Genomic DNA, 14,527 nt, shown 5'->3' with positions numbered 1-14,527 from the left:
TTTTTTTTTTTCTTTTGTCCTCTAGGGTTTGGAGCCCCCCTCCCCCCTCTTGGGCCATCTATATTGTTTTTTTTTTTTTCACTTTGTTATCTTTTTTTTCAACATTCTTTTTGCTTTTTGGCGGATACCTTTTTTTTAACTTCTTATTTTTCAATATAGGAGCCCTCCGCTTCCACCACAGACATCCATTTTTTCTTCACAAAATATTTTATCAAAATTTATCACACCGCGAAACTTTCGATGAATCAAAGGAACAAAAATCGATTTCCTAAACAAATTTTGATCAGATATTTTTAAAAAGAATAAAAAAACAAAAAATACAGATGTAATATTGGGAATATATGAATTTCTCACAATACCAGCAATACTTATATCAATATTGTCAAATAAATCTTGTATCTGCAGATAACAATATGCCATATGATCCAGCGCGACGATTTATGTGGAATTAAGCAGTCATCTCTATGTAAAGATGTAAATTTAAATAATTATTGTACTTGTGAATTTTATTATTATATTTTAATTTCTATTCTACATCAGGTATAGATGTATGTTACTTACAAAAAGCTTTCATGCATGTTAATTGATGAGTATAGTAAGATATACATAGTAAATATTCATATTATTTGTTTAAATCTTTCAAAATAATATTAGAAGAGTTTATTGAAACCAGAAAAACTAAAATAAGTCCGTGCCAAAGCGTGCTAGTAAGAGGTCATGCGTATCTGTCGGCACGCAAACGTGCCCTTGCCGTACCATGCCAGGGACGTAACGGCACGCCCCTGTGCCACGGCACTTTAAACCTTGATTAACGTACCCTAAGTTTACTCCCACTTTGGGGGTAAATTAGGGGTAAATTTTAACCTGATTAAACATTATTTTTTACCATAACAAAGAAAGTTAACGAGCTATAAACTATTTCAGACTAATTTTCACCCACTTTCACCCCATACTATACGTGCCTACAGCTTAAATAGGGACACCATATGCATTTATATTAAGCTCCAGTGATTACTCTTTCATCTTCTTTTTTATTCACTTTGTAGCTTTCATACCTGTTTATTATTCCCACATTTCTACTAGGTTTTATAGCATATTTTCTTTTTATTGATGGTATTTTCAACCTTGGTGTTTTAGCACTTCTAAAACTAGTCTCTAGCTGTTGATATGCAAAGAATCTCTTTTGCTACTTTTATGTCATATTTAATTGGTAACTATCATCTCCCCTGCTTCCAAATTATTCTCTAATTTTTTGTTGCTCTTTAATTTATTGCATTCATGTTTATAGCATTTGTGTACTCTTTAATTCCAAAGTGTACCGTTTAGATTTATATCTTGCCTCTATCTTGTTTTACCTTCTCTATTTTGTTAAACATTAACAATAAGCTATGATATGTGGCTAAACTCTTGGAGTTTAGCCTTTTTTTTTTTGTTTTGAAAAACTAAATTTTCATAACCAAAAAATGGCAAGAAGCCGTATAAAACATAATACCAAAGTTTAGGCGTTCAGAGCAAAGTTCAATAGAACAACTCTTTGTCACCAGAAAAGTTAAAAAGTCTCCATATCTTTATCTAACATATGAAATAACTCTGGATGCCGATTTGCATCAGTAAATAAAGAAGGTTGAGCTGAGTTAGTTCTGGTAGCCAATTGATTAGGGTACCATGTTTGCCTCCCTTTTAACAAAAAGGACGTGGGTAGCAGCAAAATTCTTCGTAGTGCTAGATATGCTAAGCACCAGAGCTCTCAGAAGCCATGGAGGTGATTGGGCTTGTTGCAGACATTGCATAAAAAGAAAGGAATCACTTTCCAAACACATTCGTTGAATCCCATGTTGATGCGCCTCCTCAATAGCTTCCTTCGTTGCCTTCTCAGCTTCCAATACTGAGTTTGCCTCAATCAGTCTGCTTGTAGCAAACACAACATGGCCGAAATTAGTACGAGCTATGTAACCAATAGCGGTAGTACCTCCTTCAGATTTGAAGGACGCATCATTGTTATTTTTAATCCAACCATTTAGTGGCAGACACCATTTGTTCGCATTGGAGCTTTTAGTAGTGTATGAAGGGACTTTTATAATATAATCCAAAGTCATATGCATGATGTGGCGCAATATGATCTGGACCAGAGAGGAATTGTTGGAGAATTTTCTGGCATTACGTTCCTTCTAGATTTGCCAAAAAGTGTTGGCTATCAAGGCGTGAATGAATTATGCCTGGACTAACTGTAAATTCTTACCCTCATCAATCCACCCCTCAATAATCCAGTCGCCGTTGAAAGAAAACAAAATGCCAATGGACGACGTAACAACATCCCAAATTCTTGTAGGATTTATGCAATCCAAGAAGATATGGTTTTGATCTTCCGGAGCCAAGCAATACATGCAAAAGGGAGACGGGGCTGAATTTAGCGAGTAACATCACTTATTGGTAGGTAGCCTATTTCTGAGGAGTTTCGATAAAAAGTAAATAACGCGAGGAGCAACCGGCAAGGATCACAACACTTTCCACTTAGTCGATTGAGGGACATAGGAGCCTTGATTAATGTGATGATATATGGATTTAACTGACACCTTCCCATTCTTCTTAGGAGCCCAAATCCATTCATCAAAACTATTTTCAAGCCTTAACAAAATTTTGCAAATATTATGAGCAAGAATTGCCCCAAGTGACTTGACCACACGATCATAATTCCAATTGCCTGCCTGAATGAGTCTAGCAACCTTGTTTTTGCCGTGCCGAACATTCATATTAATATAGGTAGGCCTCCAGGATAGAGGCATAGAGAAAATCCATGAGAACATTCATATTAATATAGGGCTTTTTTTGTATTTAGCCCCCTCAAAACTTTTTTCTACAAATGGCCCTAACAAATTTATATTTGTGTAAGTAGCCCTCTCTTTGCCACGTGATCAACATGGTGATTGAATCACCGAGTCACCGTGTTCCTTTTTGTATTTTTTTTATATCCCTTAAGTTAAAAAAAGGGACTAATGTGAATATGAACACGGTTATTTAAACAGTTATTCAATTACTGTATTTAACTTAAAATTGCCAACGTGACACTTGTGTGGCAAGGAGAGGGCCATATATGCAAATATAAATTTGCTAGGGCCACTCATAAATTTTTTTTTGAGGAGGCTAAATGTAAAAAAATCCCATTAATATAGCTTTACATACGTATTATTATGTACATATCTATAAAATATAAAATCTATGACTACAATTTGATCTAATTATTAAAAGTCATACAATATTTATGCAGGCAAGTATTTGTAATTAAAAGCACTATTCAAAAAAGGTGGTGTATAGAAATTTAAATATACCTGCGTATGTAGATACAATCGCTTCACTACACCACATAAACAACATCTGCATATGGTTCGAGTGCCAAGTACTAAACTCTGTACCAAGCTATCTACTATCTTTCATAATAGTTATGTACAAGTAGATCTATTTAGTCAGCCATGTATTGTGATCTATTGAAAGTTGATATAGAAATCGTATTAAATTTATGGCTAAAATAGAGATAACCCCCCTCAATAATCGCTTGATGTGCTTTACCCTCCTCGGTAAAAATTATGTATTTAACCTCCTAAAAATGTCCCTTTTTGCACTTAACCACCTTCTGTTACTGTGCCGTCAAGAAAAACTAACAGAACTCAAATATATTTATAGTATCCATAATACCCTACCATCGCCACCAAGGTGCATTGCGCATGCTCGTTTTCACAGTTTAGTGGTCGGGCGACAGCGGTGATCCAAGAAACGGCAATTCCTTTGGCCATTTGGTCGAACATGTTGGCGACAATGGTGATGTGGTTGTTGTGGAGCAGGCTGTGGAGGAGGGTGTGGAGGGGTATGGCGTCGAAGAGGATTTGAGCGACAGTGAGGCCGCTTGCAGGGAGAGGGCGGGGAGGGAAACATTTCAGAGAAGGGGGTTAGAGGGATGTTGCTAATGGGTAGTTTCGTCGAATAGTTGGGAAGGGAGGATCGGGGGGAGTGAGAGGTAGGCATGGGCGAGGAAGGTGCGGACAAGGGCGCGCTTGGCGGCGGCGGCAGTAGGCTTGAATAGGGCTTCGGCAAGAGGCGGGAAGAAGTCGGAGGTGGAGGTGGAGGCTTCTATAGACGATGGGATTGTTTGAACAGAGGTGGGGAAGATAGAAATGGACAGCTCAGTAGGCATGACCTATGTGGACTCCACTAAAAACGTGGCAAAGCCGTTAATAGAAAGGCAAAAATGCACAGAGACCACTTAGCTATAGCTCATTTTCAAATAGCTCCATCAACTTTAACATTTTTTTTATTTACACATTGCTAACTTTTGGTTTTTTCTAATTAAATTCTTTTAGTCTGTATTAAATTAGTTGTTAACTATTAGTTTTTCCAATTTTATTTGCTTAAAAGTAATTATTTGCAAATAAAAAATAACATGCTATTCTTATGTTTATTTTTTTAAAAATGCAACATGTACATCCTATGTATAGGGTGTGCATCTAACACCAATTTATCAAAGGGTTTAAAATTTTTAGTATTGAAACAAATGGAATTGATAAGACTAGTGTGTAAATACTAGCATTTGGATGATTATACTGTGAGATTTATATATAGGTGTACAAGTAGCGTTACTTTTTCTTTGGTTGAAATACTACATACAAAGACCCCCTTGACTATACCCAATATGAAATAACCCCGTAGCTTCCTAGGTTTTTAAAATTTCATTATTTTAGTCAAAAAATTGAAGATTTTATTAAATTTATCGATGATTTATCAAATTTAGCAATTGTAATTATATTTAAGCAAATAAAGTTCGAACAACTAATAGCTAACAACTACATTTATTAAAAATTTCTACTATATAACTACAATATAAATAGAAAAATTAAAAGGTCAGCAAGGTGTAACTAAAAAAGATGTTGAAGTTAAGGGAGCAATTTGTAAGTGAGCTATTGCTGTTGGGGGCGGTGCGGGGCGGTGTGGTTCTGCTTTTTTGCCTTTTTGTTGACAGCTCTCCTTGTCGTCAGTGGAGTCCACGTGAAGGGCATTTTCGCCATTCATCACTTTTCATCAATGGCGTAATTCCCTCCACAATTACAGTAATATTTAGGGGGGTCAACTGTATATACATATTTTTTTTATCGAGGGAGGTAGCGTGTCACCAAGCGATACATTGAGGGGGGGTTTATCTGTATTTTAACCCAAATTTATTATAATAGTTATGTTTTATATTGAGAAAACTTTTTTAATAATAAGGTAGATGAGATGTAAATAAGCTTTATGGTGTCAGTATGTCACAATGCCCAACAGCATATCGGAGTGTTCCTCCATGTTTCTTCTGTATTTTGTTCTTATTTATTACATAGTTTTATGGTTACTAAATTTAAAACACATTTTATTGTACATTAAGTGGATCACATAGGCATCTGCATATGCATCTGCCTTCCATGTAGTTTTAATGCAGTATCTGGGTCGACTGCATGCAGCATTCCTTTTTTTTAGAGCATTGATTAAAAATTCATAAGATTACGCGAAATTCAAAATACTTTACCAATTTTAGTTCATATGAAAGGGCTTCTTGTGTACTCTCATATCTTCCCATTTCTTATATGACTAATTGATCATCGTGGTCTAGAAGTGCTGATAATATTAGAATGTTTTAATAGTAATTCTGTTGCTATCATTCCAAGTATCAATTTTCGGACTCATACTAACTTACTATAAAGCTAAAGCAGCCTCATTCCTATGGTTTCCCTGCTACTGCATCAATATCTTCATCCAAAATTTTGAAGTCCCTCTCTCCTATCCATTCGGTTTTCTGCTATAGTTATTAATCGTTGACATATCAAGGAAAGAAATTTGAAGAAAGATTTTAAGAGAAACCTTATATCACGCCTTGAGTTACAGCAGAAGCCCCTGGGCACGCTAACAGACCCGTCGTAGGAGGACAAGGACAAAGTTATAATCTTTTAGGATGTCCTTGGTTTGTTTTAAACTTTTTCTCAAATTCTGTAATCCAAATGATACATGCATAAATAGTATTCTTCCGTTAAATATAATTGTACAATAAACCTCTAGTTTTGTGAATGAACATGCATATGTTGTGTGGTACTTTGGTCGTTCTTCACCATTAGCTTTTTTAAAGAATGAGGCCACAAATCAAATTCTAAACAGTTAAGTCATGTACATGATCTAGAATGCCTATGTCGAAAGTTTTACACCCTTGACCTTAGTCAAGTTGCCCTAGAAGAAGTGTTCTTCATAGCACCAGTCAATGCTTATCTTTGACATTACTGTTGAGTTAGATATTATGTATAACCATACATAAATTGGGAACCCGAAAAGAGTATGGCTGGCCACTCCTCACTCCGGCCTGCCCTTTTTTTTACTCTCTCTCTCTCTGTCACCCTCTCTCTCTCTCTCTCTCTCTCTCTCTCTCTCTCTCTCTATANTATATATATATATATATATATATATATCTCACTCTCTCTCTCACACCATATATATATACACATGGGGCCCACTTTTTTTCTCTCTCACTCTCCCTCACATCCTGCAACTTTGTTTTTTTATTTTTTTCTCTCAACACCCTTTTTTTGTTTTTACTTACACCAAATGTAAAATTTTATCGCATGTACCAACCCTATTTTTTAATAGTCAATATAACAAAATTAAAATTTCATCTAATAAATACAATGTATAATCAACAAAAAAATTCATATACAAAAGTTAATAGATTTTTACCTTTCTAATAAAATTTTATAAATACGGTGTAAAAAAAGTTGTGCACCGAGTGTATAAGACATCGAACTTTAGCTTTTTAGTTAAAAAAATTATTTATACCTTTTATTTTTTGTTTTTGCTTATTTTTTAATTATATTTGACAGTGTATTATTGTGAGAGTGTATTTTCTATTGTGTGTATTGCTATATATTTTCATATATTCATAAGTTATATGTGTCTAAAAAAATATATTCTGAAAAATAACTAAAATATTATCTCTATTTTGTGTATTGCTATATATTTTCATATATTCAGAAAATTATGTGTCTAAAAAAATATATTTTGAAAATAACCAAAATATTATCTCCCCGCGGCATCGCGCGGGCCCTTATCTAAACATGAATTGTGAACCTTAAAGAAGGCCACCCCTTATTTTGGGGGGTTGTGGGGCCCACATGCAAATTTTTTTAGAATCAATCGCACATTAGTCCCAACCCTTTCACTATTTTTTATTTTGGTCCTTAATCTTTTTTTGTAATCAAATTTTCAAATCTCTTGATTTCATCAAAATAAAATGGCACTAGTAAAAGAGGTTTTAGAATTAACGATATTATCATGTCATCGCCTATTTAACTTTCTTTTCCATGTCAATTTTAGTTCCTAAACTCTATTTTTTACTTTAGTCTCCAAAAATAAAAATTCAAAATTTTGAATTTAAATCCGTAATTAATCTTAAAATTAATTTAAAAACTTATAAGCACAAAAGGGTCTATACTCATAAGAGTATAGCAGCTGAACTATATATATATATATATATATATATATATATATATATATATATATATATATATTGATTTTAATTATAATAGTTTATTGTAATAATACCTTCCCGTCGCATCGTGCGGGCCTTAACTAGTAGACCATAGTATTGAGAACGCCTACCTCTTGTCCATTAGCAATTGGACTGTATAGACCTCATCCAATACTCAGATGGTAATTTTAATTTAGAGCCTTATTGCCCAATTATGAAACTATCTCATACCAGTTGTTTTAATAATTTAATGTCTTTGCTAAATTTGCTTGATTCATAAGGAATGTTATTCCAAATCTTAGCATTTCTGTATGGCAGTCTCATCATCAATTGTTATCCTGATTTCTAACCTAAACTTGAATTTTGGTGGAATCTCTATTTATAATGCTCTACTTAGTAGTTAGTATGACAATCCATGTGCATTTACACATGGTCCACGCATAAAATGGCAAAAGAATCTGTATAGTTTTATGTGCACTTGCATTATCATGAAAATTTATTTTGTTCTTTGTGATGTTGTAAATATGATTATTTATGTTCTTCATGATGTTGTATATACCATCTATTGTTACAATTTCCAAGGACAAGCATATGCTCATTTCTCCTAACTCCGGCTATGCTTTATCTCAGTGAAGATCAAAATAACTCCAAATCCCAAAGCGGAGTTCCCACACACAGTCACATTCTACAACAAGGCGTTAGGTTTGCACAGGGTGTGTCACCTAATAATATGCTCCATTTAAGCCAAATCAGGAACATCCCCACCTTCATGGATGAATTCAAGTATGGGTTCCCAACTAGGGGCTTATCATCTCTTTCAAACAAATGGTGGGGAAGCGGCAACAGCGACAGCAGTCCACTAAAATCTTCAGCTGTAAAAGATGAAAGCCAAGAATCCTGTGAGTTATCGAATGAAACTTCAAAGTGCACGATGGATGATATGGCAGATTCCGGTACGGAGGATAGCGCGGCCACAAGTGTACCATCTGCTGTTTTGTGCTCTCTGAGAAGAAAGGCTCTCGAAGATGGGAGAGGATTACTAAAGGATGGAGCCTGTAATGGATGTGAACTTCACAAGTTGAATAAGAGGCAGAGGCTAGTGCTAGCTCAAGTGTTTGGATCTTCATTGCCTGATAAATGGAAGGATAGATGATCTAAATCTTTTTGGTCATTCTGTTATATGTAACTCCATGGGGAGCTTTTCCCTTACAGATAACTCGACCTCGACCAATTTCTAGCTACTATTTTGAGTTTTATGTCATTCACGTGCCCCGGTCAATATATATATATTTTTCCCCCATGTCGGTGGAAAGAGTAAATTTCCCATAAATAGGAAAGATTGCTGACCAAGGATTCTATGTTGGCTACATCTGTGACTTGTTAATGGAACCACAGTTAATAACTCATGGTGGTAGAAGTGTTACGGAGGAACTTTATTACTGCGCTCTTGAATTCAGCTGTATGTTGATAAATTTGGCAATGCTGATTATTTGTTGATTTAGGATGTTGATGTGTTAGGCACTTGAATATTGGATAGTTCTGGTCTTGTATTCAGGTATTTTGAATTGTGGTAATGTTATTTCTTTTACACATTTTGAGTTCTCACCTTTTCTCCTGTATTGCCCGCTTTTAGCTTTTCCACTTTCTTCATGATCCCTAATTTTTCTGGATCTTTGTACTCTTTTTGTGACCTTCTGTTCTTTGACATATATTGCTTCTTCGAGTCCCCCTTGGTGTTTTTTGTATAGTCTGTTTGATCTGTTGGAGTGTTGTTGGTGATGCTCAAAATCAAGTGATATTACCTGCTCAGGATAGAGGTGGAAATTGTTGGGAGATATCGTGCCTCCCAGTTTGAGCTGGGACACAGATTTTTCATATTGATTTTCTTTTTCTGGAGAGCTTGACAGATGATTTGTCGGAGGAGGAAGTAATGTCGTAGCGTCTCCCCGATGGATTGCTGGAACCAAATTAAAGAAAAAAAGAAAAACAACAAAAAACACAATATCCTTATGTAGAAGAGTTTATATATTTACTTTCTCTAACTAGAATGATTTTACAAGAGTCAATAGAGTCACTATTTATAGTCTTTCAGACTTACACGAAGATAAGAACAAAATATTTGAAAAATAACATCCTTATCCAAATTGGCTCTATTCTTATTTGGTTTAACAATTTGACTACCTCGATTCTTATCCTAATCGAAATAGTTCATTGAAATTATCTTAATTCTTATCCCAACCAAAATTGTTGGAACCACCTGTCTCATCTACAATGATTGAACTCATTTTGAATTTGATCGTCCTGGAAGATGGCTCCCCAATTTTGAAAGCAATCAACACTTGTTGGATCTAAAACTGCTAGTAAGGGAACTGAGTTTTTCAAGTTTCCCTTGTGAACCACTTAGCAGTACTTGACTTTTGACCTTTCCGTCCAACATGGAAGGATTCACATTCACCGTTGCGTGTTGTCGTGACCTTGTGTTTTAGGATAGTATCCTCAACTAGCTGCTCTTCGTGTTCTATCGCGAGATCCTCCACTGATGGTAGTGCTCTTCGTGTTCATCGTCCAGCGTTGACGGCTCGAATGACTTAAGTTCTCGATATTGATGACTGAATACAATTCATGTATGCGGACAGCTCCAATTGACAAGCGTTCTCACCAATCTTGCGTGAGATCTTGAAAGGTCCATGGCGGATGGGTTTAAGCTTCTTACCCTCGACTTGTAAGCGCTCTTTGCTGAGATGGAGCGAGACGAGATCACCTTCTTGGAAACCGACTTTTACTTAATGTCCGTCATGTCATTCTTTATATCTCTACTAAGATTTTTGTAGTTGTCGCTCCACTTCGCTCTGCACTTTCTAAATGCTCTCTAATAAGAGTTGTGCTTTCGCCAGTTCACTCTCCTCCTTGGTGGTTTGCGGTTGCTTGACCGTAGATGCCAAGTCGAATGGGCTTTGTGGCAAATAACCCAAGCACAACTCAAAAAGAGTCTTGCCAGTGGAACTGTGTATAGCTCGATTGAAGGCGAATTGCAGGTATGGAAGGCTCTTGTCCCAAGTTTTGGGATGTCGAGCGTTGTACCCTGGCAGCAGATGTACAATCGTTTGGTTGACCACTTCTATTTGACCATCGATTTGAGGATGAAAGGTCATGCTCCGTTGTAGTTTTGTGTCCATCATAGACCACAAAGACCGCCAAAAGTTGCTGATAAAACGACCGTCACAGTCAGAGACAATCAAGCTTGGCAGCCCAAAATATATCCAAATGTGTTGGAAAAACAGCGTGCAGCTTCTTTGCCGGTAATTGTCTTCTTGCACGACACAGGTGCTATCATTTTGGAGAATCGATCAACTACCACGTAAAAGTAGTCGTTTCCTCGTCAGGTCCTCGGGAGGCCTCCTAAGAAGTCCATAGAAATACTTTTCCAAGGACGAGTCGACATTGGAAAAGGGGTATAGTGGCCTACTTTTCGATTAGCGGGCTTGGATGTACAGCATAGGAGGCATCCCTTCACAAATCGCGCCACATCGTTCTGCATATGAGGTTAGTAGACGTAGCGTTGGAGATTTTGTAAGGTTTTCTTCACCCAGAAGTGACTTGCCCCTTTTGAGGTGTGGAATTCTCAGATTTATTGTACCCGATAGCTATCTTTAGGTACACATAGTAGTGCAAACTTATTCAGTGGATTGCCTTGGAAGACAAACTCAGTAGGTCGTCTTGCTTTGATGTCAGCCAGCGCCTCTCGAAAATTTTGAGTTTTCTGCATATAAGCTAGAATACTCATGAAAATTTAGCTGAACTTGTATGAATATCGACAAGCAAAGTGCTTCTTGGTGGTCGTGATAGCATATCAGCCTGTTTGTTGTGGACGCCTTTCTTGTACTTGATCACCAAATTGAACTGCTGTAAGTATATCATTTACTTCATGTGACGCGTCTGTTGCAATTTTTATTGCGTTTGGAGGTAGTGAAGTGGGCGATGGTGTAACGACCCAACCCACTAGCAATAATAACTCGTTGGGCCCTAAACCGCCGACTCAAAATTCTTAAATCCAGTTATTATTACTAACGTGTAAACCTTATATATTTTCATCCGATGTGAGACTATTAGGGCGTTACAAACTCCCCCTGTTTAGACCCTGACGTTCTCGTTAGATCCAAGCCTAGATCACAAATGCAGACTAGAATTATTGGGCGATGTGAGATTGTAGAGGTGGCTCTTACGGGTTCAAGAGGTGGCTCCCACCAAACCCTTTGGCCTCGCATAGCACTTAGCTCTCACACTTCCGGCTGGTATTCAGCTTTGATACCAATTGTAATGACCCGATCCGCCAGCAATAATAATTCGTTGAGCCCAAACCACCAGTCCAAAATGCTTAAGACTAGCTATTATTACTATCGTATAGGCCTCATATATTCTAATCAAAATAATTTTTCCATCTGATATGGGACTATTGGGGCGTTACTAGCGTGTAGGTTTTGTATATTCTAGTTATGCATTACACTATTTGTTGCAAAATGTTGCACTAGTTAGTGACTAGTTGCACTATTTAGTAAATAATGTTGCACTGGTTGGGTCGTCATTACACCATTTATAGTCTCTTTTACACTATTATCTTCAAGGTAGCACAAAATACAGAAAAAAATTTGCACTGGTTTACATAGATTGCATCGTTTTCTTTAAAGTTGCACTTCTTGCTTTGTCGTGTGGTATCTCATTGCAAATACACAACTTATCCTTCTTCTCCACTTACTAACCCTAAACCACTCTTCCCCCTCCATGCCGCACTACTTCCACTTCTCTTTTGCAAACACCTAGCGCAACGAAGAGTGTTGGAAAAAAATGCGACGGGTGCATGGAGGAGGGCAAGGGGTTTATAAATAGAGTAAGCAGCATGGGACGCCGGAGAGGGGACTGCGGTGAGGCAATGAAGAAGTTTAACTGCTGTGGGAGTGGGATGTTGCATTGGTTGACACATCATTGCACTTTCAACGTTGGATGTTGCATTGGTATGGGCCGCACACTGCGCTGTTTAAAGTTTTGTTGCACTATTTTCCTTCGTTTTGCACTATTATTCTAGCCGTCGGCCGTGCATTCTTTCCAATTTAGCTTCAAAATATTTATTTTCTAAAAGCTGAACAACAAACACAGGGGCTAGCAAATAGTGGAACCGATTATGTTCGTATTGCGATGATTAGGAGGTTGCATAACCCGCACGCGGAGCGCATTTAATGCCCTGATAGCCGCCGTACAGTACAATAGTCGTATCTGATGGGATACGGATGAGGCGGAGGGAGAGGAGGGGCATTTTTCGTTAGATGGCGAAAAATCCAACTCGTATCTGCAAAATCGGAAAATATGACCTAGATTTGCAAAATCACAAAACTAGTAGATTTTTTTATGCAAATTAGCCAAGCATTTTAGATATTGACACTTTTAAAGGAGTATTTATATGATTCAAGGTTGGAAGAGAGGTATGTATGAAATTAACTCTTTTGTTTTTTAACTTTACTAACGAAATCTGTTAATAAAATAAATTAACTCCTTTGTTGATCAAACAAACACTGCCTTAAAATTTTGCTGGGAAGTAAACACCTTGAACAGGTGTCTTTTCAAACCTCTTGTGTGGCAGATGCCTTTTCAATTAGTGCATCAAATTCATTTTTAATAAAATTTTCCTGTAAGCATTTACTTGGGATTAATGAAAAAAAAATTACATGAAAACTCCTGTATAGATAGCCTCTCAACTACAGGCCCTATCGAAATAGCCTCCTCAAATTTATTAATTTTTCTAAGAACTCTCAATTTTTAATTTTTAATTTAGATTTTTATATTTTATTTTAATTAATAATTTTATCAAATTTAATAATTCCAATAGTAATATTTGCTAAAAAATAATTAATATTATTAAATTTGATAAAATCATCAGAAAATTTGATAAATCTTCAATTTTTTTGACTAAATTTACTTGATTAAAAAAATTAAAAGTTGAGAGAACACCAATTGAAAAAAAAAAGGGGCTGACGTGGCTATTCCATAATGGCTTAAATTGAAAGATAATCATATATATATTTAAAAAATATATATATAGAGACAGCTCCTATTCATATAGGTTTAAAATTTTTGTCATGCCCACAACGGTTAATTACACTATTGGTCCAAAACCTTTATATCGATTTTCATTTTGGTTTCCAATTTTTTTTCTTTTGCAATCAAGTTCCCAACCTTTTGATTTTATTGTAATTACATTCCGGCCGTAAAAAAAAGTGTTAAAATTAACGGAGTCGCCATGTTAGTACCTATTTGGCATTCTTTTGTATGTCAATTTTGGTATCTAAATTTTGCATATTTTTCACTTTAATTCTAAAATTAAAAATTTTAAATTTTAAATTTCAATTCAAAATTAATATTAAAATTAAAATTTTAAACTAACGATATATTAGAATATAGAATTTTAATTTAAAGGTACAATTTCGATTTAAAGCTAAATGAAAATTTTGAGTTGACATTAAAATTTTAAGTTTGAATTTTAAATTAAATCCAAATTTTTTAATTCAAACTTAATTATTTTTATTTTGATTTTGATATTTCAATTTGCATTTAAAATAAAAATTTTGAAACTAATACATTTTAATATTATACTATCGTATTTTATACATTTATTTTATATGCTGAACCATCAGGCATTTTTTTATGTCTAATTTTAGGCAATGTTTTATAAAAGTCAAAGGGTCTGTTTAGAGCTTGCTCGCTCGACTCAAAATTAGACTAGCTTGAACTCGATTTGAAGTAAATTCAAATCGAGATTGGGCCCAAATTTAGGCTTGAAATTAATTTCAAACCAATCTTGAGCAGAAGTAAGCTCGCTCAAGCGCGGCACGTTTCCACCCCCTACAAGGAGGACGCAATCAGGAAAATACACAGGTAAAAAACATTGTCACACTATCCATAGACGACGAAAATCAGGAAAATATAAAGATCAAAAACATTCTGACA

At 35.7% G+C, this 14,527-nt stretch overlaps 1 protein-coding gene across 1 annotated transcript in view; it reads left to right on the top strand.

Annotated features, from left to right (window-relative positions):
* The window catches only part of LOC109716853 (protein NLP3-like), a gene marked incomplete in the record, with an annotated part of 39,039 nt that extends 29,905 nt beyond the window's left edge, over nt 1-9,134 (top strand). The window contains 1 exon segment of the mRNA XM_020242457.1: nt 8,162-9,134. Within this exon segment, the coding sequence (XP_020098046.1) occupies nt 8,162-8,684 (523 nt within the window).

This window comes from Ananas comosus, linkage group 10, assembly GCF_001540865.1.
Source record: "Ananas comosus cultivar F153 linkage group 10, ASM154086v1, whole genome shotgun sequence".
Lineage (NCBI taxonomy): Eukaryota > Viridiplantae > Streptophyta > Magnoliopsida > Poales > Bromeliaceae > Ananas > Ananas comosus.
This window is presented reverse-complemented; position numbering and strand designations above follow the sequence as displayed.